Here is a 22921-nt window from a genome sequence, read left to right as displayed (position 1 = left end):
ACAAGCCTCAGGCTTGAGTTGTGAACAGTGGGGAGGGAGGGAGAAACGAAGGCAGCGGCGGGGGGAAGCGGGGGGAAGACAGGCACAGTTATAGAGGATAATCATCCAGACCCATCAGCAACACAATTTGGATAGTGGGGGTGCTGAGAGCTATCGACCCAAACTGTAAACCCCGTATAGATGGAAATCACTTCAAGCCAGGAGGTGCGGCAGCACCCCTTGTTCCAGCACCTATGCCCAGGGGTTAACGGGAAGGGCGGGTGAGCCCCCCATCCTTTGCTGAAACCAGAGCGCACTCTCCCTCTCCCCTTCTCCTGCAGTGCATGGGGGAGCAGCTGCCCCACCGCTCCCCCTCCCCGTGGGCTGGTCCCCAAACGCTCGCCCTTCTTGTGTCGAGTGGCTTTAGCCCCCAGCCCCTAATGCAGGCCCTCGAGGATCTCCAGGAGTCCCCAGCGCTCCCTGCTCCACGGCACCAGGCACGGCGGGGCTGCGCTGGCCCAGCGTGGAGCAGGGGCTGGCTTTGCCCATCCGCTCCGCCTGGCAGGACGCAGTGGCAGGGCCCGGGCGCTGCCCAGGGGAGCGCTCCAGGGGCAGGTGTGCGGGGAGGAGCCGTGCTCGGGCGCAGCCCTAGGGGGGCTAGCAGCCCGACCCCCTTTCGCGCAGGCAGCGCCCCCGCCCCGCCCCTGCGCTCCGTCGGCTTTGATTGGAGCAGCTGCCTTCCCGGGATGACTTCATGGCAGCCCCCTCCCCGGCGCGCCGCTGAATGAAGGACTGGGGCGTCGGGAGCAGGCGAGGGGAGCGCAGCCCGCCGGGGGACACATCTGGCCAGCCGCGCCCGCCGGGGAAGGGGGAGTCATAGGAAGGCGGCGAGCAGACGCTGAGCAGCCGCCGCCAGTGTCTCCTTCTAGCCTCCCGCCGCCTTTCCCAAGGACCGCCACCGCCGCCTCCATCGCTGCCTCCTGCTCCGGCTAACCGCTGCCTGCGGTCCGCCAGCGCCAGCCGCCTCGGAGCCTGCATCGCGCCCAGGGGCACCGGCCGGGGCAGCCGCCTCGGAGCCTGCATCGCGCCCAGGGGCCCCGGCGGCAGGTGCCTGCCCATCGCTCTCCGCCCGTCCCCGGAGCAGCGAGCCGCGCCCTCCTCCCAGATCCCACGGGGAGTCCAGCAGCCTCCCGCGGGCGGGGCTGAGCCCCTTCGCCTCCCACCTGCCCGCCGCCGCCGCAGCCCCCGTCTCGCCTCCCGGGGCCCCCGCAGTAGCCAAGACGCCGCGGGCCGTGCTCCGAGTGAAGAATGGGGCGTCGAAGCTGCCCAAGCCGCAGGCGGCGGCCGAGGCCCCCGGCAGCGCCCCCGGCCCGGGGCTCTTCATGGAGCGCTCGCAGAGCCGCCTCAGCCTGTCCGCCTCCTTCGAGGCCCTGGCCATCTACTTCCCCTGCATGAACAGCTTCGACGAGGAGGACGCGGGTAAGGGGGCCGGCCGTGGGGCGGGGAGCCCGGGGCTCTGGAAGGGTGTCTGTGGGGCAGGCGGGGGGTGTAATGCGTATGGGGGAGAGCTGGCCCGAGGGGTGGGGACCATGCCTGGGGCAGAGGGGACCATCCCCGGGGAGAGAGGTACCGGAGATTCTGCATGGGGGCAGAGGGACCCTAGGGGCATCAGTGGAGGGCAGGGAAGAGAGAGGACCAGTGCCTCCGAGTCTAGAGGGGCTGTGAATGGAGAGAGGGGGATGCAGCTAACACGTGAATGAGGGTGGCTGGGTGAGGTAGTCAGTGAATGAATTAATGGGGATGGGCCCGATAGACTTGCCAGAAATAGTGAGGCAGCTCAGGACATTGGGGGGGGGGGGGGGGACGGGGGACGAGGGTTCTAGCATGTTGTATGGGGGGGTGTATAGATAGATATAAATGTCTCCCACCAATCCTTGAGCTAAGCACTGACGCTACAGAGGAGTGAGTGCAGCTGGTGGCTGTGACTCTGCCGGCCATGGGGGTGGAAAGGCTTGAAGATTTGCTGGTTTTTAGCGGGAGAATGTGGGATTGTGATGTGTTGGCTCTAGCCCTGCCTGGCTCAGTTGAGGGGTTGGGGTGTGACAGAGACCCATCCACTGATTGACTTCCCTAAGCCATCCACCAATGGCTGCCCAGCACCTTTTGTGTATAGTGAGACATGGGGTTAGGAACCTGCATTAGGGTGAGGGGATTAAAAAGAGAGATTTTTTGCATAAGGAAATGCTCTCACTCTCTCAAATTAATGTCTTCACAAAGGAATGGTGCAAGTCTTAATCCTTCTCTTATGCTCAGCTGCCTTCCAGAGAGGATGGTGGATGACGGTACTTTAAACAAAAAAGGCATTTTCTGCTGTACGTTGTGTCCAAGCTCCAAGTGCTTTTCAATGTGAACAATGAACTCTTCAGACTAAATACACTAAACTGGTAATATTTAAATGGCTCTTTTAGAATGTAGGCAGTGATTTATCCAGATTTGCAAATATAGTCCCTACTCCGTAGTGTAAATCAGACAAGACAGAATGCTTCAGGAGAAAGGGTAATTAATAGGGAGACACATGCAAGGTGAGAGAAATTCAAGAGGTAGGATTGAACAAGAGAGAAAGATCCTTGAGAGCATTCCAGGCATACGGGGTGGCATGGTAGAAGACACAAAGCTGAGTGGGAAAAGGATGTATTAAAATGAGATTATATAGAGAGTGGGATATAAGCATGCTCTTCATTCCTATCAATTTATTGTGAAAATGTGTAATGATTTGCACTTTAAGCATAAGCTCACTTTCTTGTAATATATTTTTAATCCCTTTTTTGTGTAACAAATGCAGAGATTGTTACTTAAGAGGTACATGAGTATTTTAATACCTACCATCTTGGCTGCATCTCTCAAATACCTGTCTTGTAAATTTATCCCAAGAAATGCAGCTGCCCGCAAGAATAGATGGGTACATGTGCAAGTGAGATGTCACACACACAAAATTATTGTTTTTAGAGGAATCAAAGTAAAAAATAAATATATAAAAGTCAGAAGTGATTAACTTCTATCAGCATGCAAGCAAGTGTAGATAGAGGACAGGAAGGAGGTTTTAGCATCCTCCAACTGAATATATTTTAATATGTTTAAAATCCTGCATAGAAGAAGAAGAAGAGGTGTGAGATCTCAACAAGTGGTTTATTTGCTCTTCATATTCAATTTGATTGTGATAACTGGAGGACCAGGCAAGGCAATAACAGGAGCTTTGAGAAGTCTCTGATGTTGCTTCAGAAATTATTTCTGGTGAGACACTTTGGAGTCCAAGAACCTGACACAATGACGTGAACAGATATTTCCTCACTGAAGGGCTGACCATGTTGGGTCTGAGAAGACTGATACATTAAGTGAACGCTTCTTCCTATTCCAGCATCTAAAGATATGTGGTTGTAGTCAGAATTTTATTTACTTGATCTCTCTCATTTCTGAACAATCATTCATGAATGTTAATATTCCAGCCTATAAAAAGATATGCCTTTGAATTCATGAAATCTACAGTTATGGCCTCATCCTTCAAGCACTTATTACTGGAGCACTGCTTACTACCCTGAGTTAGACCCATTAATCTTAATATAACTACTCAAGTAGGAGGCATTATGGTTGGTAATAAGTATTTGCAATATTGTCCCTTACTTTGGAAATATGAATTTGTATTCATATTTTTATGAACACTGCTGCTATTTCTACTGGTGGTTTCAGAAAGAAAAAAGTGACATTTTGGATTGTTGCCTCTTTCACAAAAAAATGCAAATAAGCATAAATAACAATTTTTGTTGGACAAAACATATTTTGTGGAAATTAGAGAAATCATAAATAATCACATTGTGACAAACATGACACTATAACATTTAGATTTAAGCAAGCTTCTGAAATTCACAAGATTCTGACCAGATCTAATTGCATTATGAATTCTGATTTTAAAAAAAGATCTGATACACAGCACAGGATAATGGATACTGCATTTGGCAAAATATCATCTGTAGAAGATAGCAATAGAAAAGAAGAGATTAACCCCAGAATATGAAGAAGGGAGGAATGCTGGCAGAGCAAACAATCCAGTTTCGCTACATTTATCATCCATTTTGAATGAAGATGAGACTCTGCTATACTAGAAGGGAGCCTTCTTAATGAGGAAGAAAAGTTAATAAATGGAAAAGTTTAAAGGAAACTTGACATACTGTATTCTAAAGGGAAGAAGGCCCTTGACCCCAAATCACCATCAAGTTTTCTCACTTGGGTCAGATTAAAATAATTGAGAAGGAAATTCACTAGAGCTGGCATGGCCTTCAATGAAGAGTGAAGTGGAAACCTAAATAGCACTAGGTTTCAGAGTAGCAGCCGTGTTAGTCTGTATTCGCAAAAAGAAAAGGAGTACTTGTGGCACCTTAGAGACTAACCAATTTATCTGAGCATAAGCTTTCGTGAGCTACAGCTCACTTCATCGGATGCGTCCGATGAAGTGAGCTGTAGCTCACGAAAGCTTATGCTCAGATAAATTTGTTAATCTCTAAGGTGCCACAAGTACTCCTTTTTTTTTTTTTGCTAAATAGCACTACTGAACCTAAGGGTACCTGCATTTCTACCTTCAACTGATTGGATAGAGTTAACACTGGCCTGGAAAAGGGGCCAGATTTTGAACTTGGTATGTAATAACCTTTGAAAATGCTTTTAATTGCAGAAGATCTCCCCTCCTGTCTTGGGCCTCATTTTTCTTCACTGTCCATGGTCTTGGCATCAGCTGAATTGTTTTCACATCTCTTGTGTCTGCCAATATGCCAATAATACCTAGTCTGCACACCTCTGATGTTTCAGAGCTTCCGCTGACTTCTCAGTGGTGAAATGGGTACAGAAAGAGCCGCAGTCCATACTAGTCTATGCAAGGGCAGAGGGGTCGGGGTCCACAAGATGCAGACAGACGTGCAGAACTTCTAGTAAGTAAACTGATTTCTCAACTGAACAGTCCCTGAACTACATCCTATGCCAGGGAGATTGACTGACCTGCAAATGTGCCCTTCTGCATGCAGGACCTGTTACAGGTTTCATGGGTCTGAAAAGATGGGAGGTAGGAAGTGGTGCTGAAATTTGCTTTACTAAACGGCATCAATAGCTGAGGAGTAGCCAGACTGATCCAGAGAAGGGTGTCCTAAATGAGCAACAGGGTCTGCTCACCATTAAGACACAGCAGTGCTGTAACATGGAGAAATTACTGTCTACAGTAAATAGCATAAGAACTATGGGTTACCAACACTTTTAAACTTAATAAATGTAACTTTCCTGTGCTTTCTATTGGTCAAGTCTAGCAGGCCTCATTCAGTCAAAATTTCCATCCATGTCAGTGGGGACAAGAACTTCAAAACAGGGGTCTTTATTATTATATCATTATTATAATTTATAGAAGTGTCTGTCCTAGCTCTGATCATTGTACAGTTATAAAGCAATAGACGAAAAGGAGCTAAATAGAAGAAATTAAAGTGAAGCTTGAATTTTCACATTTGTGCATGGATATAAATACTAATGCATTTGCTCACCTCTGCCACAATCCTGCACCTGCTTGGAATGCCTTTGAAGCTAGTGGAGTTCATTGTGGTAACAGCAGTCTAAGACACACACAAGCAGTAATTTGCAGGATTGGGGCCTTAGTTTGTATTTACCTTGACTGCAAACACAATCATGGTCCCTGCACATGCAAATTAAGTGCATAAGCATGGGTGCATTTTTGTGTGCTCAACTTTGAAAATGTGAGCCTTAATCCAGAGCATACTTTTATTAGTATCAAGATAGAAATCTTAACTGTGCCACAACATGACAGTACATTTTTCCTGGGATTGGCTGAAATCAAACATTCTATATCTTTGTATCCAAGTAGTAATCTGTTGCAAGAGCCTGGCTTGCCAAATGGTGAACTATCGCAAGTGAACGTGAGTTAAAAATAAAACTTGCTGAGGGTAGAATAAAGTACCCAAATTAACTTTGTGACCAAGAGACAAAATGGTTGCCACTGTCAAAATGTCATACTGTCTCCCCAAATGTTGGTAAATTCCATCCTCATTTACACAGATGCCCGCTCAGGAAGCAGTAGAGTTACCCGTTTCTTGATGACAACCACGTCCAAGCAACTATGGTGCTCCTGCTTGTACACAATGTCATGGAGTGACAGCCATCATTCTATTACCAGCATGTGCTTTGAAGAGAAGCTAAATAAAATGTTAATTTAATGGAGCTGTAAAAACAGATTTAAGACATATTGGACTAGAGTAACGTGATTGCTGTGGGCTTGTGGAGAAGTTTGTAACGTCTTTGTCTGGGTTGGATTGGCTGAATTTCTCTGTACTGTTAAGCATTAAAATATGTATAAAATTATGAAATAAAAAGTGCCTCTGTGTGTTCTAAAGTTCCCATTGATATTTTCAATTCCAGTGCTGTGCTGCAATTGAATACAAACAGTTTTATAGAAGATGCTAATTGTTTGTTAATATAAGTGAATTCCATAATGTGAAGTTCATTGTTGAGTTCATATGGCTGGTTTGGCTTCCCTTAGATTGCCTTGGAAAGTTTTGGAGGACCCTATGAGCTTCCTCTTACAGGGTAATTGGTCGGTGCTCTGTTATGCAAGTGCCCCGTGTTTATGGTAATAGCATGTAGGAGGTAGCAAGAACATCTGTGCGCTGCATGACCAGAATGGTAATTTTTAAATCCTAAATGTGTTCTTAATACATGTCAGACTGAAGTCGTTATTGTCTCTTGATTGTAGTACAGTGACATGCAAAGCCTATTGTTAACTAGGGGCTCAGTTATGCCTATGGGGCAGTGGCCTGCACTGGGGATAATCCGGAGGTGCACTGCCCCAGATACGAGGAATTCTGACTCAAGTAAACTGAATTCCTCATGCAGCTCCCCAGTGTGCATAGACCATGCCTACAGCATACTCCCCTCTATAGGCCTAGCCAGCTCTGGATGAAACTTTTAGAAAACTTTTTTTGGTCAAAAAATGCAGATTCAGAAATGTGTTGATTTTGCTCAGTTGTTTGGGTTTTTAGAAGGAAAAAAATCCTAAAAAATTCTGAAAAATCTAAACATTTCATTTCAACATTTTCAAAACAAAATGTTTATTTTTCAGTTTGAAATTACTTTGTTTTGAAATTTCCTTTAATTTTATTTGTAAACATTTCAATAATGTCTAAAAAATGCTCAAAATCCAAATATAACATTTCATTTGACCCAAACCAATTTTTTCTTCAATTTTTTTCCATTTGCCAGAAATGTGAAATTTTGTGATTTTTTTTTTGATCTAACCCAAAATAATTTTTTCAACTTTTGAAAAGTGCCAACAACCTGAAAAATCTGTATTTGAGGATATCAGGGAATCCTCAGTGCTCCAACTGTTTGCCAAACTTCTTTTGAAAATCTCATGTGGATTTCCTTTATAGCAGCGTAGCTACATTAGAGTCCATCTGCACCTATTAGTGAGTTTTAAAGAGACTGGTACAGAAGATGAAGAATGCTGATTATACACTATCTTTTGAACCCCAAAGCACGGGGAACAGAAACCCTTCCCTCCATGATGTCTCTTTGTGTGGGTCGTTTGCTGTCAGTTTACTCTAAGTAGGAGATCCTGTCCCTGAAAACCTTTCTGACTAAGATCAACTGTTTCTCCACCACTTCTAATTCATGGAAAATTAATTCTAGTGCAACATTTATTAAGTCAAAAGCACAGTTCTCCTAGCTAAAAAATCCTTTACTCTGTCAGGTTTCTACATGAGGACGAGTTGTGAAATGCTGTAACTACTTTACTTCAGCATCGCTGTGTGACAGAATGTATGCATCTGCTTTGTGTAGAGAGGAATTAAACTTTAATTGGGCCAGTTGTTTTGAGAAATAATTTATTTGTACAATTTTTTTTTGAGATTGTGTGTTATCCTGCCCATATTTCTGAGTGCTGTGGGCTAGATTAGAAATGTGCATGTTTTAATTTGGAAACCTGTGAGTTGCTAACATGTTTCAGCACTGCAGTTTGACGTGGCATTTGGCGGGTTTACACAGGGCTCTGATCACTGCAATCTTGTCTTCCACAGATATGTCTTGCAGACCATACAGGGCACTTTGAAGTGCCATTAGCACACTTAAATAAGGATGTCGTCTTCTCCTCAGAACTATTTATATGGCTTCTGATTTTGGGTTTATCTGATAAAGACCAATAAAACAGCCCCGATACAAACCCCGCCCAAGCAACGTTTATCAAATAAACACTGGAAAACCACCAAAAATTACTTGTATCTAAGGGCTTATCTACACGGAGCAGTAATGTGGACTACCAGGGTGTGATTCACACTAATGTGTTCTTTGATTGGTCCGTCCATGTAATGTTTATAATAGTCTGTAACTATTTAGAAGACATTGAATGTACATCTACCAAAGTGATATTCCTACAGGGTTCTGTTTTGTCTTCTGAATGAAGGGGTGAAATCTAAAGTGTATAATCTGTGAACAGATATCAAGACAAAAGAGAATAGAGCAGCAATTGATGGCTAATTAGGTACATAATTGCCTGCACAAATTAGGCACAGAACTGCGCACGCATTTTGAGCATCTAGCTGGCATAGTAATTGGGCAGCACACTTTATTTATTTGGATTTGTAAAATGATAAAAAGCACCCATATAAAGACCCTGGAAGCTCTGCTATTGCATAACACACACAAATAATACAAACCTCAGTAGCCCTACCCCTCAAACAAAATCCAGCCACAATCAAATCAGTCAAATCACAATGGCAGTCAATACCTCATTTCATCTCAGCCTCACTACTCTGTTATGCCATTTTACCCAAACTCCGAAAGAACTCAGCTGGCTTTGCAGAATGCTAGTTGCCTATACAATGCTCTGAGTGATCAGCACCTTAAAGATTATAACAGGTTGAGAAAGATTTCACATTTTTCCCCCTGTACTGTAATTGAAAATGTAATTGACCTACAGGAATGCACGTTCATAGCTATGTTGCCTTAATAAAGTATGGAGAAATACTATTTTAAACATGAAGGCTTGTGTTGCCTTTAAGTGTGGGGTAACGCAGAGACGGTGTAGAGTAGTTACCAATTGTTCACTGTCAAACTGGCAGGACATGTCAAGTGTGGTCCCACAGGGGTCTATCTTGGTCTGGTACTATTAAATATTTTCATTAATGACTTGGATGATGGAGTAGAGAGTGTGCTTATAAAATGTGCAGATGACACCAAGCTGGATGGGCTTGTAAGCACTTTAGAGGCCAGGATTAGAATTTAAAATGATATTGAGAAATTACAGAATTGGTCTGAAATCAACAAGATGGAATTCAGTGAAGACAAGTGCAAAGCGCTACTTTTAGGAAGGAAAAATCAAATGCACAAATGCAAAATGGGGAAGAACTGAATAGGCAGCTTTACTGCAGAGAGGGATCTGGGAATTATAGTGGATCACACTGAAAATGAGTCAACAGTGTGATGCTGTTGTGAAAAAGGCAAATGTCATTCTGGGATGCATTATCAGGAGTGTCACATATAAGAAATGGGAGATAATTACTGTGCTCTAGTCGGCACTGGTGAGGTCTCACCTGGAATATTGTGTCCAGTTTTGGACAGCACACTTTAAGAAAGATGTGGAGAAACTGAAGAGACTCTAAAGAAGAGCAACAAAAATAAAAAGGAGTTTAGAAAACATGACCTATGAGGAAAGGTTGAAAAATTTGGCGTGTTTAGTCTAGAGAAGAGAAGTCTGAGGGGGGATATAACAGTCTTCAAATATGTAAAAGGTTGTTCTAAAGATGGTGATCAAATATTCTTCCATGTGGATGAGGTAAGCACATGTAGTAATTGGAGTAGTTTGCAGCAAGGGAGTTATAGGTTTCAGATTAAAAGTTTGTTCCTAATTACAAGGATAGTTAAGCAGAGGAACAGGTTACCCAGGGGGATTGTGGAATCCCCTTAATTGGGAATTTTTAAAGAACAGGTTAGACAAAACACCTGTCAGGGATGGGCTAGATATACTTAATCCTGCCATGGAGCGGTGGTCTGGAATCAATGACCTTTCGAAGGTCCTTCCAGACCTGCATTTCTATGATTCTGTAAACATATGTAATAGAAAACCTCTTCTAATGTGCCTTGTCATCAGGGCCTCATGAATTCTGCTTTACTTCATGGATGGTTTCAGCAGCCAAAAGAAGAGAATTCCATGGCAGGGGCATTGCACACCATCAGCACCCACAGCTTAACTGCAGCATGCTTGAAAACCACTTACATTCTGTGAACTGGAACTAAACTGCAGTTGGTGTGTCAATAACAGAAGTGTATGTAGAAAGCAGTATTAGGGTGGAGGCTTCCCAAAGAACCTGCCAAAAGGGTGCTTAGTTAGTCATTTTAGGGCCTGTGTTATGCATGTCCTTTCCATAGTGTCATAGCTGCAGTTATAATTTCAATAGACTTGTTAGACCAGGGGTGGCCAACCTGTGGCTCCGGAGCCACATGCGGCTCTTCAGAAGTTAATATGCGGCTCCTTGTATAGGCACCGACTCTGGGACTGGAGCTACAGGTGCCAACTTTCCAATGTGCTGGGGGGTGTTCACTGCTCAACCCCTGGCTCTGCCACAGGCCCTGCCCCTGCTCCACCCCTTCCCACCCCCTCCCCTGAGCCTGCCATGCCCTCGCTCCTTCCCCCCCTTCCCCCAGAGCCTCCTGCACGCCACAAAATGGCTGATCAGGAGGTGCAGGGAGGGAGGGGGAGGCGCTGATTGGCGGGGCTGCTGGTGGGCGGGAGGCACTGGGAGCTGGGGTGGGGCAGGGGGGAAGCTGATGTGGGGGCTGCTGACATATTACTCTTTGGCAATTACGTATTACTCTTTGGCAATGTACATTGGTAAATTCTGGCTCCTTCTCAGGCTCAGGTTGGACATCCCTGGGTTAGACCCGTGTCCACTGTGCTTGCCACAACAGTGTAAAAACAGACATAATCTTAACTATGTCTATGTACAGCTCCTGGACCAGTGTGGGCCTAGATTTTCTGTCTTCCTTAGGGCTAATTGTGGCATAGCAGCCTTTTTCATCTCTTGTCGGCAGTTACTAAGCCACTCTGTTTAGTTCCTTCCTGCGACTCAGCCCTCTGATAAGCCTCACTGCTTGTAGGGTCACCAAAAAGTTCAAATGAAAACACTAAGTTTTAGTGGCCATGTAGCGGGCCTTGGGCAGTAGTCCTTTTCCCCTTTAGCTCTGAACCATAGCTCACTCCTCCTGTGAAGGGGTGTAGAAGAACGCAGGCCCACCCTTCTCCTCTGGGTTCCAGTCCAGGGCCCTTTTGATAAGCAGTGAGGATCTGTTTCTTATGTTCCAAATTCTGGTTCCCTGGGCTGATTCCTCCCTTTGCCTCTTGGCAGGAGTCCGTCGTGGAGGAGTGTTCTCCAGTCCTCTCTCCCTGGAATTTCGTCTTTCCTTGCAGGTTTTCCCAGCCTGTTGCAGAGGAGCTTTGTCAGGGCAGCTGGCCTCACTGAGAGCTGCCTGGAACCCCTTCACCCCTGCTGTATCTGCCCTCTCCCTTCAAGGCCAGTCCCAAATTATAGACTCCTGTCTGCGGCTTTCCTCTCTGTTCTCCCCTTTTGGCCTTGCAGTCCTTCCTCTAGTTATTGGAACCACCTGGTCTGCTTGTCCCCAGCTAGGTCTGCTTGTCCCCACCTTGTCCCCACCTGGTCTGCTTGTCCCCCGCTAGGCACTATTCAGGTGCCACACAATGGATTTACTGCCTTTCAGGTTCCTATTAACCCTTTATTTCTGGGCGTATGCTTCATCCCGGGCCCCCTATTCAGGGTTTCTTCTCTGTGTTGATACACACACAATATTAAAATCTTGAACCAGATTTTCATATGGACTCTTTTTTGCATATTTGTGTTTTGATAGGATCATTAGGGAAATAAGACAGGAGAAAGACTTTTTGCTTTTTTAAGATGAAATTGATTTCTGGCTGTTGTGAACAGCTCATTGCTGAGTAGTAGGCTTATTATAGACAAAGTAGAGTAGCGCAGCCAATCGCTTATATCTCGGTCATTTACATGCTACAGTCCCATTGGTTGAAACCCTCTGTTAACTGATCTAAAATATGATAGACCTCCAGTCTTGCATGTGGTTTGGAGTTATTGGTGGTTTGGGCTGTGTTTTTAAGGCAAGAGAATGACCTTGCATTAGTTTTCTCTCTGTAAAATATTCCTGGAGAAAAGGCACAGATAGCTAGTCAAGCTCAACCCTATATTACACCCCCCCACCCCCAGGGTTTATCCTGACTTGTTACATTGAGATAAAAACTCTAGAGTGCATAGTCTCTCCTAGAATTTCACAAGAAGACAGCTGATTCAAATTCGCTCCCTCACTGTGAAAACACACCTTTTTCTTCAGTGAAAACATAGCCTTGTTTTCAGACAACAGGAATTTTGCCATATTTATTTTAAATGTTGAATAGCATGAGCTTGTAGGGAGAAAATTAGAAAGGTTAAGGCACAAAATGAGTTATACCAAGGAAGGGACATAAAAGGCAATAGGAAGAGGTTCTTTAAATACATTAGGAGCAAGAGAAAGATGAAGGAAAGTATAGGTCCTCTGCTTACCCAGGAAGGAGAGCTAATAACTGATGACATCAAGAAGGCTAAGGTATTTAATGCCTATTTTGCTTTAGTTTTCATTAAAAAGGTTAATGGTGATCAGATACTCAGTACAAATCTTAACAAGGGGGAAGAAACACAGGTCAGAATAGGGATAGAACAAGTTAAAGAATATTTAGATAACTTAGATGTATTCAAGTTGGCAGGACCTGATAAAATTCATCCTAAGGTAACTTGAGGAACTAGTTGAAATAGTCTCTGGACTATTTGTGATGATCTTTGAGAACTCAGGGAGGACGGGTGAGGTCCCAGAGGACTGGAGAAGGGTAAATAATACCCATCTTCAAAATGGGAGGGGGGAGGGGAAAGGAGGACCCAGGGAATTATAGACCAGTCAGCCTGATTTCGCTACCTGGAAGGATACTGGTAAACAATCAATTTGTAAGAACCTGGAGGATAACTGAGTTATAAGGAATAGCTAGCACGGATGTGTCAAGATCAAATCATGCCAAACCAACCTAATTTCCTTCTTTGACAGGGTTACAGACCTATTGGAAGCGGGGAAGCAGTAGACATGATATATCTTGATATTTAGTAAGGCTTTTGACACTTCCACATGACATTGTCATAAGAAAACTAGGGATATGTGATCTAGATTAAATTACTGTAAAGTGGGTGCACAACTGGCTGAAAGACCATACTCAAAGAGGAGCTCTCAATAGTTCTCTGTCAAACTAGGAGGATGTATCTAGTGGGATCCCACAGGTGTCAGTCCTGGGTCCAGTACTAGTCAATATTTTTATTAATGACTTGGATAAAGGAGTTGAAAGTATGCTTATACAATTTGCAGATGATACCAAGCAGGGGAGGGATTGAAAGCACTTTGAAGGACAGGACTGGAATTTAAAATGTCTGTGACAAATTGGAGAATTGGTGTGAAATCAACAAGATGAAATTCAGTAATGACAAGTGCAAAGTATTACACATAGGGAGGCAAAATCGAATTCACATCTACAAAATGGGGAATAACTGGCTAGGTGTAGTACTGATGAAAAGGATCTGGGGGTTATAGTGGATCGCAAAGTGAATGAGTCAACAACGTGTTGCAGTTGCAAAAAAGGCTAATATAATTCTGGGTTGTATTAACAGGAGTGTTGTATGTAAAACATAGGAGGTAATTGTCATGCTCTACTCCGCACTGGTAAGGCCTTCGCTGGAGTACTGTATCCAATTCTGGGCATCACACTTTAGGAAAGATGTGGACAAACTGGAGAGAGTCCAGGGTAAAGCAAGAAAAACGATAGAAGGTTTAGAAAACTTGACGTATGAGGAAAGGTTAAAAAAACTGGGCATGTTTAGTCTTGAGAAAGAAGACTGAGCAGGGACCTGATAACAGTCTTTAATTATGTTAAAGGCTGTTAAAAAGAGAATGATGATCAATTGTTGTCCATGTCTGCTGGAGGTAGGACAAGTAGTACCCATCTTAATCTGCAGTAAGGGAGATTTAAGGTTAGATATTGGGAACAACTTTCTAACTATAAAGGATTGTTACATTCTGGAATAGGCTTTGAAAGTGTTGTGGAATCCCCATCATTGGAGGTTTTTAAGAACAGATTGTACAAACACCTGTGAGCTGTGGTCTAGGTTTTAGTCCTCTCTCAGTCCAGGGAGCTGGACTAGATGACCTCTTGAGGTCCCTTCCAGCCCTACATTTCTGTGATTTTATTATCCTGTAGCCCTTTCTCATGTGAAGAATCTTATCAAAGCCAATGGGACTATCCATTTGAAGTAGCAGGCTTTGAGTTAGGTACAGTAATTCAAATAACTTGAGGAAGTGTGTTTCAAATGCTGCTCTGGAAACCAGGAAAAGTAATGTAGAAAGTAGATAAACAATCTGATGTTCAGTCTTGCAGATAATGGATACTGTATCATTGTGAGATTTATGGGACTGTTTCTGTTAAAAAAGCTTCCTCATGCACTTTAGATCAGATCGCTGCCAGATTGGTTAAATTCCAACATCCAGACAGTTTGAATTGGCTGTCGGCTGCAGTGATAACTGTGGTGAACTCTATCAGCCAGCCACTTTGTGAGCTCTGTAGATGGCCATGTGGTTGCTGCTTGTAAAACAGACCGTGTCAAAACACTACACAGTAGCTGTAGCTCACGAAAGCTCATGCTCAAATAAATTGGTTAGTCTCTAAGGTGCCATAAGTACTCTTTTTCTTTTTGCGAATACAGACTAACACGGCTGTTACTCTGAAACCTGTACACAGTATGAGGACGTTTCCATGGTACCTGTTCTTATGCTGTGGGATCAGCACAAGCTACCATGGCTATACTTTCTTCCTCCATGTGGGACCTTAAAAAATTATGTGGTAATCCTATGGTATTTTTTAGTAAGGGTAGGTTGATGATAGTTGAGACTGAGTTCAAAAGAGAAGCCCCTTCTGGATTTACAGGTGACCTTACTAAGGCAGGCATTTCTGTTATAGACACAGTGATTATCACTTTGTATTGAGAAGAGCTGTGTCTCTTTTATCCTGTACTTTAAAATGACCCTGTGTCTGTGGTCAGGCTGCTAGGAAGGACATCTGCTGTGTACCTGGGTGGCTTAGCCATTTGGATTCCTAGTGCACACTTATTTGATGTGCAGCTCCAAGATCACTCAATGTATGAAAACATTCAAGTCATGTTTCAGATCTAACCACTTTTAGTCTTGAGAATGCTTTGTAGAGGGTTAGCCACTGATTTCCATACGCAGCCTCACAGGGTCTGATCTCTACGACTATTACTGTGTGAGATCTGTCAGCTGCATCTGACACTGTTGATCATCAGGCTTTTTTTTAGACAGGAGCCTGAGGTCTTGGGGTAGAATTTTGCACACAGCTCTCCTGGTTTCATTCATTTCTTAATCAGTGTTTTATCTTGACTATAAATAATTCAAACCAGTTGCTACTTTTGCTTACAAAAAAGTCCCTCTAGGATTCTCTGCATCCTCCTCTGTATTTATGCATTTCCTCCAGGTCTTATTTTCCATTCTTACAGTCTGTTTTTTTCATTTATGCAGGAGATACACATTTATTGGGTTTTTACTCCTGACTCTTGGAAGACAGTTCTCTGTATTGCTGATTGTACTGGTAAGCTACAATCCTGGATGGTGCACAGTCGCTTGTTAAGTGTATAGCATAGATAAGCAAGGTGTTTCTTGTGTGGCCCCTCTTGTTACAATCTACAGCCATTCACACAATGACGCCTGCCACTTTTGTTTGCAGTCTTGGTACCATGATGACTGGCACTCTAGGTAGGTAGATCTCATCTCAAAGGGGCAGACTGTGTGTACTCCATATGAGCAGGAATAAAAAAAGGAATAGATTTCCCAAATCTGTGCATGCACAGATGTTCATCTAATTTGCATGTGCAATTAGCCAGTTATTCATCTCACTGGCCATCCATATTTGCATACACAATTACCACAACAGCTCGTGCAGATTAGGTACGTCGATATGCAAAATAAGTGTGGGAGTGCACATCTCTTTGCCTGTGCAATTGCACATCCAGGGTCTGATTCTCATTTACATGGTGGCCCCACTACACAGCTGTGGCCTTGTGTGGTAAGAATTATGCTCATGCAGTTTTAACATCTGGTCTCAAGCGTTTTACTTGAAAGCAGGAATGATGCAAAGAATTAAATAGAAGGTTGAAGAAAGCACAGCTTGAAAGAGAGGGAAAAGACAGTTCAGTTGAGCTTCTGACCAGACCTGTTCTTCTGGGCTCACTTCTGCGCTATTGCAGACCCTCCATTGTTTGCTTCGCAGACTTTCAGGACACCAAGTTGGCTTCTTAGAAGCTTGGTTTTTAATCTGTTTCTGCTGAATTCTCATCTGCTGCCTGGTAACAGGCAAAGGCCCCCTTTGTGACCCAAGTACCCTCCATCTGCAACACTGCTGGTCCAGAGGCTTTTGTTTCTCCCCCCACTCAAACCAACCAAAGGCAGCAAAGCATTATGCAACTTTTAGAATGGTGTGGTGTCAGCCCTGTTCCTTGGGCTCTCAAGCAGCTAGCTAAAGTCTGCCTGACTTACACCTCATGGACCACTGAATTCAAGAGGGTCAGTCAAGACAGACAGACATGGGAATAATTTTGTTATGAATAGTTTGCCTGGTGTTATTCCCAGGACATTTTAGCTGGTGAATTTGGCTTTCTTTGTGTTCACAGTCTGTTCACTATAGCTGTCTGCTGAAAAGAGACAGCAGATTTTTAGGACAGATTGACAGGGAAAAGCAGGAAGCCTGCTACTTCTGCCCATAATTTTAATTCCCTAAAATGTGTAAAACTGTCTATTCCCTAAATAGGTGTCCACTACAGGCTTGGGTTTTTCCATGACCATTCGTACCAACAGGAGTTAGCGCAAATTAATATTTGGGAAAAGTGATTTCAAAAGAGGTGAAATTGTGAAGAACTGAAATTCAGCATCTAATTTGCCAAAATATTCATAAATGATTTTCCCTTCTGTTTGCTTAGCTCTTGTCGGGAGCAGACCCTAATTTGCAGCTCATTTAACCCAAATGTAGTCCATGTAGCTGTAGCCACGTACAATCCGAACAGGATTTAGTCTTTTGGTATTCTGTAAAATGATGTAAGGAAATTGAGCTTGTCAGCTATAGTGCTAACCAGTTATGCAGAGGAAGGTTATCACAAGTCTTTCACGTGAGGTTGTGAGGATGCACCTTTTGCTGTGAAATAGGTGCCAAGAAAAAAGATTGAAATCCCTACACACGTACACCTTACATGACTCAATTTCATAATAAATATATTGACCCACTTTCTTCAACTTTCCTAGTCTTCAAATATAAGGAAAATCACAGCCAAGAGCAAACATTTTAAATCTTATTGATCTAAGTGGTCATAAATAGTTTTTGTCTTGATTTCTGAGTACTTATTACCTCAATCCTGCAGGTGTTCAGCCCATTAGTGTTGCCAAAAAAACCCAAAAAACTAGGACAGAGTTGGATTATATTTAACACAGTTCTGTTTCAGCCTGACAACTAGCTATGGAACACCTACGAGCTTGTAACTGTGATTCACTCGGAAACTGACTTGACTGATGTTACAGCATATTAATAGCTCCATAATTGTAACTACATTTAGCAACAAGTTTTACTAACAGCTACAAACAAACACCGATCATCTGAAAGCCCAAAAGTATTAGGTGTACACAAATGCAAAATATGCCAGGAAAGGAACTTCTTGGGCAGCCAGATTTTATTTTTACAGCAGATTCTTTCAGTGTATCTTACTGATATTGAAAGGACTTAGGCTGACAGCTTTGGGGACAAAATGTGTTTGACATTTTGAATGAGTAATTAATGAGGGGATGCTTCACTTTCACATGAAAGCAAGTAGCCCAGGGGTTCAGTGTAGGTATGTCCAGGAGCAATCAGAAGCCATTTGTGAAATGAGTGAATCAAGCCTTAATACCACCAGTATTTTTTTTAGTTGGACAATTTGGAATCCGCGTGTGTTGAACTGGAGGGGGGAGGAGAGGGAATGGTGATACTCTTCCAAGCTCTGCCCACTTGAGATGCATGGTCTCAAAATATGACCATGTGTGCATTTCTGAGCTCCACTGGGCTCTTCGAGCTTCATTCCCCCTTGGTGGGGCTTGACTGTGCCCAGGGGCTTGGGATGCTGAGTTCTTTCATGACTGAAGTGGGAGGGGGGAGAAAAGTGGTGGCACCTTCCAAACGCCACCGAAGTGACAGGTCGCTTAGAGTAAGTTGTGCCGAGCAGTGCCCCTTCCTTTCCTTTCTTACATGATGAACGAAATAATTAGCAATGTTGATATTTAAATTTAAACACATGGGGGTCTCTCCCCTCGCTGAGATGAAGGGGACAAGTCGCACCCCTATAGTCCTATTTTTGGTTCAGTTACACTCATATTTGAGGCTCTTTGCAACCACAACAACGAGAGACTCTTTAAAAAAAAACGAAAAAGAAAAGCGAGATTAGAGAACAAGCTCTTTGAGTGATGCGGTCCCCCGTGTGACTGTGCAGTCAGTACCCGGCCAGGGACTGCAGTTTTCCCTCTCGAGAGGTCACGGGAAGCATATGATCTTTTATTGCAGCTTTTGCTGTGCTGGTTACTTCCAAGAGCTAGCCCATTGCTGACCAGGGGAGGGCAGTCAATCTTCTATTTCCCTCGGTTCCTCCTTTTCCCTATTCTCTCTCCATCCTCATTCTCCTGTCTTTGCCCCTCCTCTTGTCTTCCTTTAAAAAGAACAGGAGGACTTGTGGCACCTTAGAGACTAACAGATTTATCTGAACATAAGCTTTCGTAGGCTACAGCTCACTTCATCCGATGCATAGAATGGAACATGTAGTAAGAAGATAAATATATACATGAAACGGTGGAGTAAGAGGCTAATTAATTAAGATGAGCTATTAGCAGCAGGAGAAAAAACTTTTGTAGTGATCATAAAGATGGCCCATTTAGACAGTTGACAAGAAGGTGTGGGGATACTTTACACATATTGAATCTATTTCCCCATGTTATGACCCAGCCACTCCCAGTCCCATTCAAACCCAAGTTAATGGTATCTAGTTTGCATATTAATTCAAGCTCAGCAGTTTCTTGTTGGAGTCTGTTTTTGAAGCTTTTCTGTTGCAAAATTGCCACTTTTAAATCTGTTACTGAGTGGCCAGAGAGGTTGAAGTGTTCTCCTACCGGTTTTTGAATGTTATGATTCCTGATGTCAGATTTGTGTCCATTTATTCTTTTGCATAGAGACTGTCCGGTTTAGCCAATGTACATGACAGAGGGACATTGCTGGTACATGATGGCATATATCACATTAGTAGATGAGCAGATGAATGAGCCCCTGATGGCATGGCTAATGTGATTAGGTCCTATGATGGTATCACTTGAATAAATATGTGGACAGAGTTGGCATCTGGCTTTGTTGCGAGGATAGGTTCCTGGGTTAGTGTTTTCGTTGTGTGGTGTGTGGTTGCTGGAGAGTATTTGCTTCAGGTTGGGGAGCTGTCTGTAAGCGAGGACTGGTCTGTCTCCCAAGATCTGTGAGAGTGAGGGATCATTTTTCAGGATAGGTTGTAGATCTTTGATGATGCGCTGGAGAGGTTGGCCAAACTGGACAGTCTCTCCTGCTGATAATAGCTCATCTTAATTAATTTGCCTCTTACTCCACCATTTCATGTTCTCTGTACGTGTGTATATATTTATCTTCTTACAGTATGTTTCATTCTGTGCATCCGATGAAGTGGGCTGTAGCCCACGAAAGCTTATGCTCAAATAAATTGGTTAGTCTCTAAGGTGCCACAAGTACTCCTGTTCTTTTTGCGGATACAGACTAACACGGCTGCTACTCTGAAACTTGTCTTCCTTTGACCATGAATAATTCATTTGTGAGTGTTTAAATTTTTAGGTGCTGTCTGCTTCTATCTCATCCATCTACAGTGCTCATCACCTTTTGTATGACTTTGCTTCTGCTGTTGACAAGGACCTCTCGTGCTGGGCTCATACACATACCTTAGGAGCTGTGATCCTTCTGTAGCTAGCAGGAGGTGCTGATCCAGCATGCACTGATATTGCAGGTTAGGACAAATGACCATCCCTTTTAGAATTGACCGGTCAAAAATGAGTAAAAAATTCTGTGCTAGTTGCAGAGGAATAAACTCTGGGCACACCTTTTCCCTCCTCATCCTTGGTGCTAAGATCTGTAGAAACATATTCTCCCTGTGGGATGCAACCTCCTCTCCAATGTGTTGCTAACAGGTTATCTAGCTAATTAAATATGACTTTCTTACGGTAATGTCATATGCATTTTGAGTGTTTTAATAGCAGGTGATTCATTGGGCATGTAACAAAGCAAATGATCAAGTCACCTTTTGGCTCAAAGTGTGTGTGCTACACAGTGTGTGGCAGTGAAGAAGTGTAATTAGCAAGGCACATAAAATCAGCTTGGAAAAACTATGTGAAAATAAGTAGAAGGATTTGAAAGAGATTAGGAAAGTAAATGACAAAGGTGATTAAATGGTGCATGATTAATAACTGTGGAAATAAAAGGATTGACTAAATATTGTGACTCTCTAATGGCTGCACGATGCAAGAGAAAATATTCTGTGTAAAATACTCCAAAAATGGACCTGGGGATATGCTTGTGCTGATACTTGTATAACATTTGTTTCCTTCTGGATTTCTGGCTACTGTCTGGCATAGCAGCAACTGAGTGTCTGATCTGGTTGAATCAGTGACCTAAATTGCATTTTCCATCTTTAACTATTGTGGTCACCATTAAAAGCTCAACTCTTAACAACAGGTACCCCTCTGCCATGCTTGTGATATCAGTTATTTCCTGTCCTCGGTAAATCAAATAATAGCAGATGTAAGCAGTGTCAGGATGAGCTCCACCCTGACATCTGGTGGTGAGGTGTGGCAAGTTGTGGAAAAGAACTTCAGGGGCCGATCTCATTTGCATAGGCACACCCACCCCGCCTAGAATGAGGCCATAGCTGCCCAAATGGTCACTTTGGCTGCTGTGGGATCCCCAGTGTCTCTGTTATTGGGGCAGGAAGAATAAATTATTACCCTGATTATGGGAACTGTGCTTGGAACTGTACTTGGCCTTTTGTTATGATGGAGGGACTCACCATCAACTAAGTAGCACTCGCTAGGCAAGGGTGATGGGTTCCAAAACTCTGTGAATTGAGAGAGGCTGGGGACAAGTATTAATACTTGGTGGCATGGGCCCCTTGGTGAAGGCTTTATATGCTAATTGCACTTCCTCCTCTCTCTACTGTGGAATATCAGAGCTAATGTTGATTCCGTTAGGAGTCTGGTTACAGGCTGCTGAGCTCACTTTGGGCTAATGGTGCACCAGCACTGAGGCTCCCCTGCTACAAGCTGAATTCACCTAAGAGCTGAAATCACTGAGCGTTGTGTTAAGTAGTGGGGGAGCCTGAAGATATGTGGTGGAGCAGTTTGCGGGATGGCTGGAGCGCCTTGTGGACAGGCTGGTGGAGCAGTTCATAGGACAGCAGGAGCTACTTGTGGGATGCGGAGTGGAGCAGTTCGTGGGACGGCGGGAGCTGCTTGTGCACTGCAGAGCGGAGCCGAGCGAAGCAGTTCGTGGGGTGGCTGGTGGAGTGGAGCGGAGCGGAGCGGAGGCCTATGGAGCTGTGGGGCGGTCAGCTTCAGATCACGTAAGGTGCTCCTTACCTCTCTCTCTTCCCCCCCCCCCCACATCTCCACCCAGGTTGGGAGGTAAAGCTCTGCAGATAAACTTTCGAACTCTGGGGCTGCCCTAACCAGGGACAGAGACTTTTGTGTCATTGGACTTTTGGGACTTTGGGTGATTTGGGGTTGCTGGACTCAAGAACCAAAGGGAAAGGGCATGCCCCAATTTGCTTGGGGTGGGTTTTTTGCTCATGGGTTGTGTTATGACTCCTGTTGGTGGTTTCCCCAACATAATGCCACATTGTTTCTCTCTGTTATTAAAAGGCTTTTTGCTACACTCAGACTATGTGTTGCGAGAGGGGAAGTATTGCCTCTTGGAGACGCCCAGCGGGGGTGGTATATATTTGTCCCAGGTCACTGGGTGGGGGCTCGAGCCAGTTTGCATTGTGTTACTGGAATGGATCCCCTAGATATTGAACCCGGCCCTTGTTGCTGCCAACTCTGATGGGTCGAAGGGTTACACATATATTGCTCCGAGGTAGATAGCTATCAAATAGTGGCTCTTCACTGGTGACTGCTTTTCCTTGGCTATGCTATATATGTAGGCTTGGAAGGATTAGATTATCGGTGAATGTCGGAAACATCAGTTTCACCACACACGCGCGCGCGCGCGTCAACATTTACAGACAGGCAAAGTAAGTAAATTGCTGCTTGGGAAAGTGGAGTTTGATTTAAGGATAGGTAGTTTGTATATTTTTCATATGTGACTTTGATAATTTGTGTTTTAATGGCTATAAAGCTTTAACTTTTTGAAATGAATGTCTATTGTCATTAAATAATTGTCTGATTCTCTCCTTCCCATAATTTTGCACAGCTGTGAAAATTTAAATATATAAAAATTGAGAAAAATGCTTTAAACCCATAATTTTCCACACTAGAAATTTTAAATCAATACAAATAGAAATAAGTGCTTTAAAATGAACATAGATCTATCTGTTGAAATTATACAAAAAAAAATCATCAAATTCTGCTGAGACCATAGTCGTTAACATGTAACGAAGAGTTCATTTGCTGTAGAACTATTTCTATTAGTGGC

The 22921-nt window shown here is 43.8% G+C and overlaps 1 protein-coding gene across 1 annotated transcript in view; it reads left to right on the top strand.

Moving 5' to 3' along the window:
• Positions 1–1155: 1155 nt before the first annotated feature.
• The window catches only part of RIMS4 (regulating synaptic membrane exocytosis 4), an 81954-nt gene continuing 60188 nt past the window's right edge, over positions 1156–22921 (top strand). The window contains exon 1 of the mRNA XM_074970166.1: positions 1156–1458. Coding sequence (XP_074826267.1) covers positions 1362–1458 — 97 coding nt within the window. The 5' untranslated portion in view covers positions 1156–1361. The remainder of the gene's footprint in view (positions 1459–22921) is intronic.

Source organism: Natator depressus, chromosome 13 (genome assembly GCF_965152275.1).
Source record: "Natator depressus isolate rNatDep1 chromosome 13, rNatDep2.hap1, whole genome shotgun sequence".
Taxonomy (NCBI): Eukaryota; Metazoa; Chordata; order Testudines; family Cheloniidae; genus Natator; species Natator depressus.
Note: the sequence above shows the minus strand (reverse complement) of the source record. Positions and strands in the feature narration are given on the sequence as shown.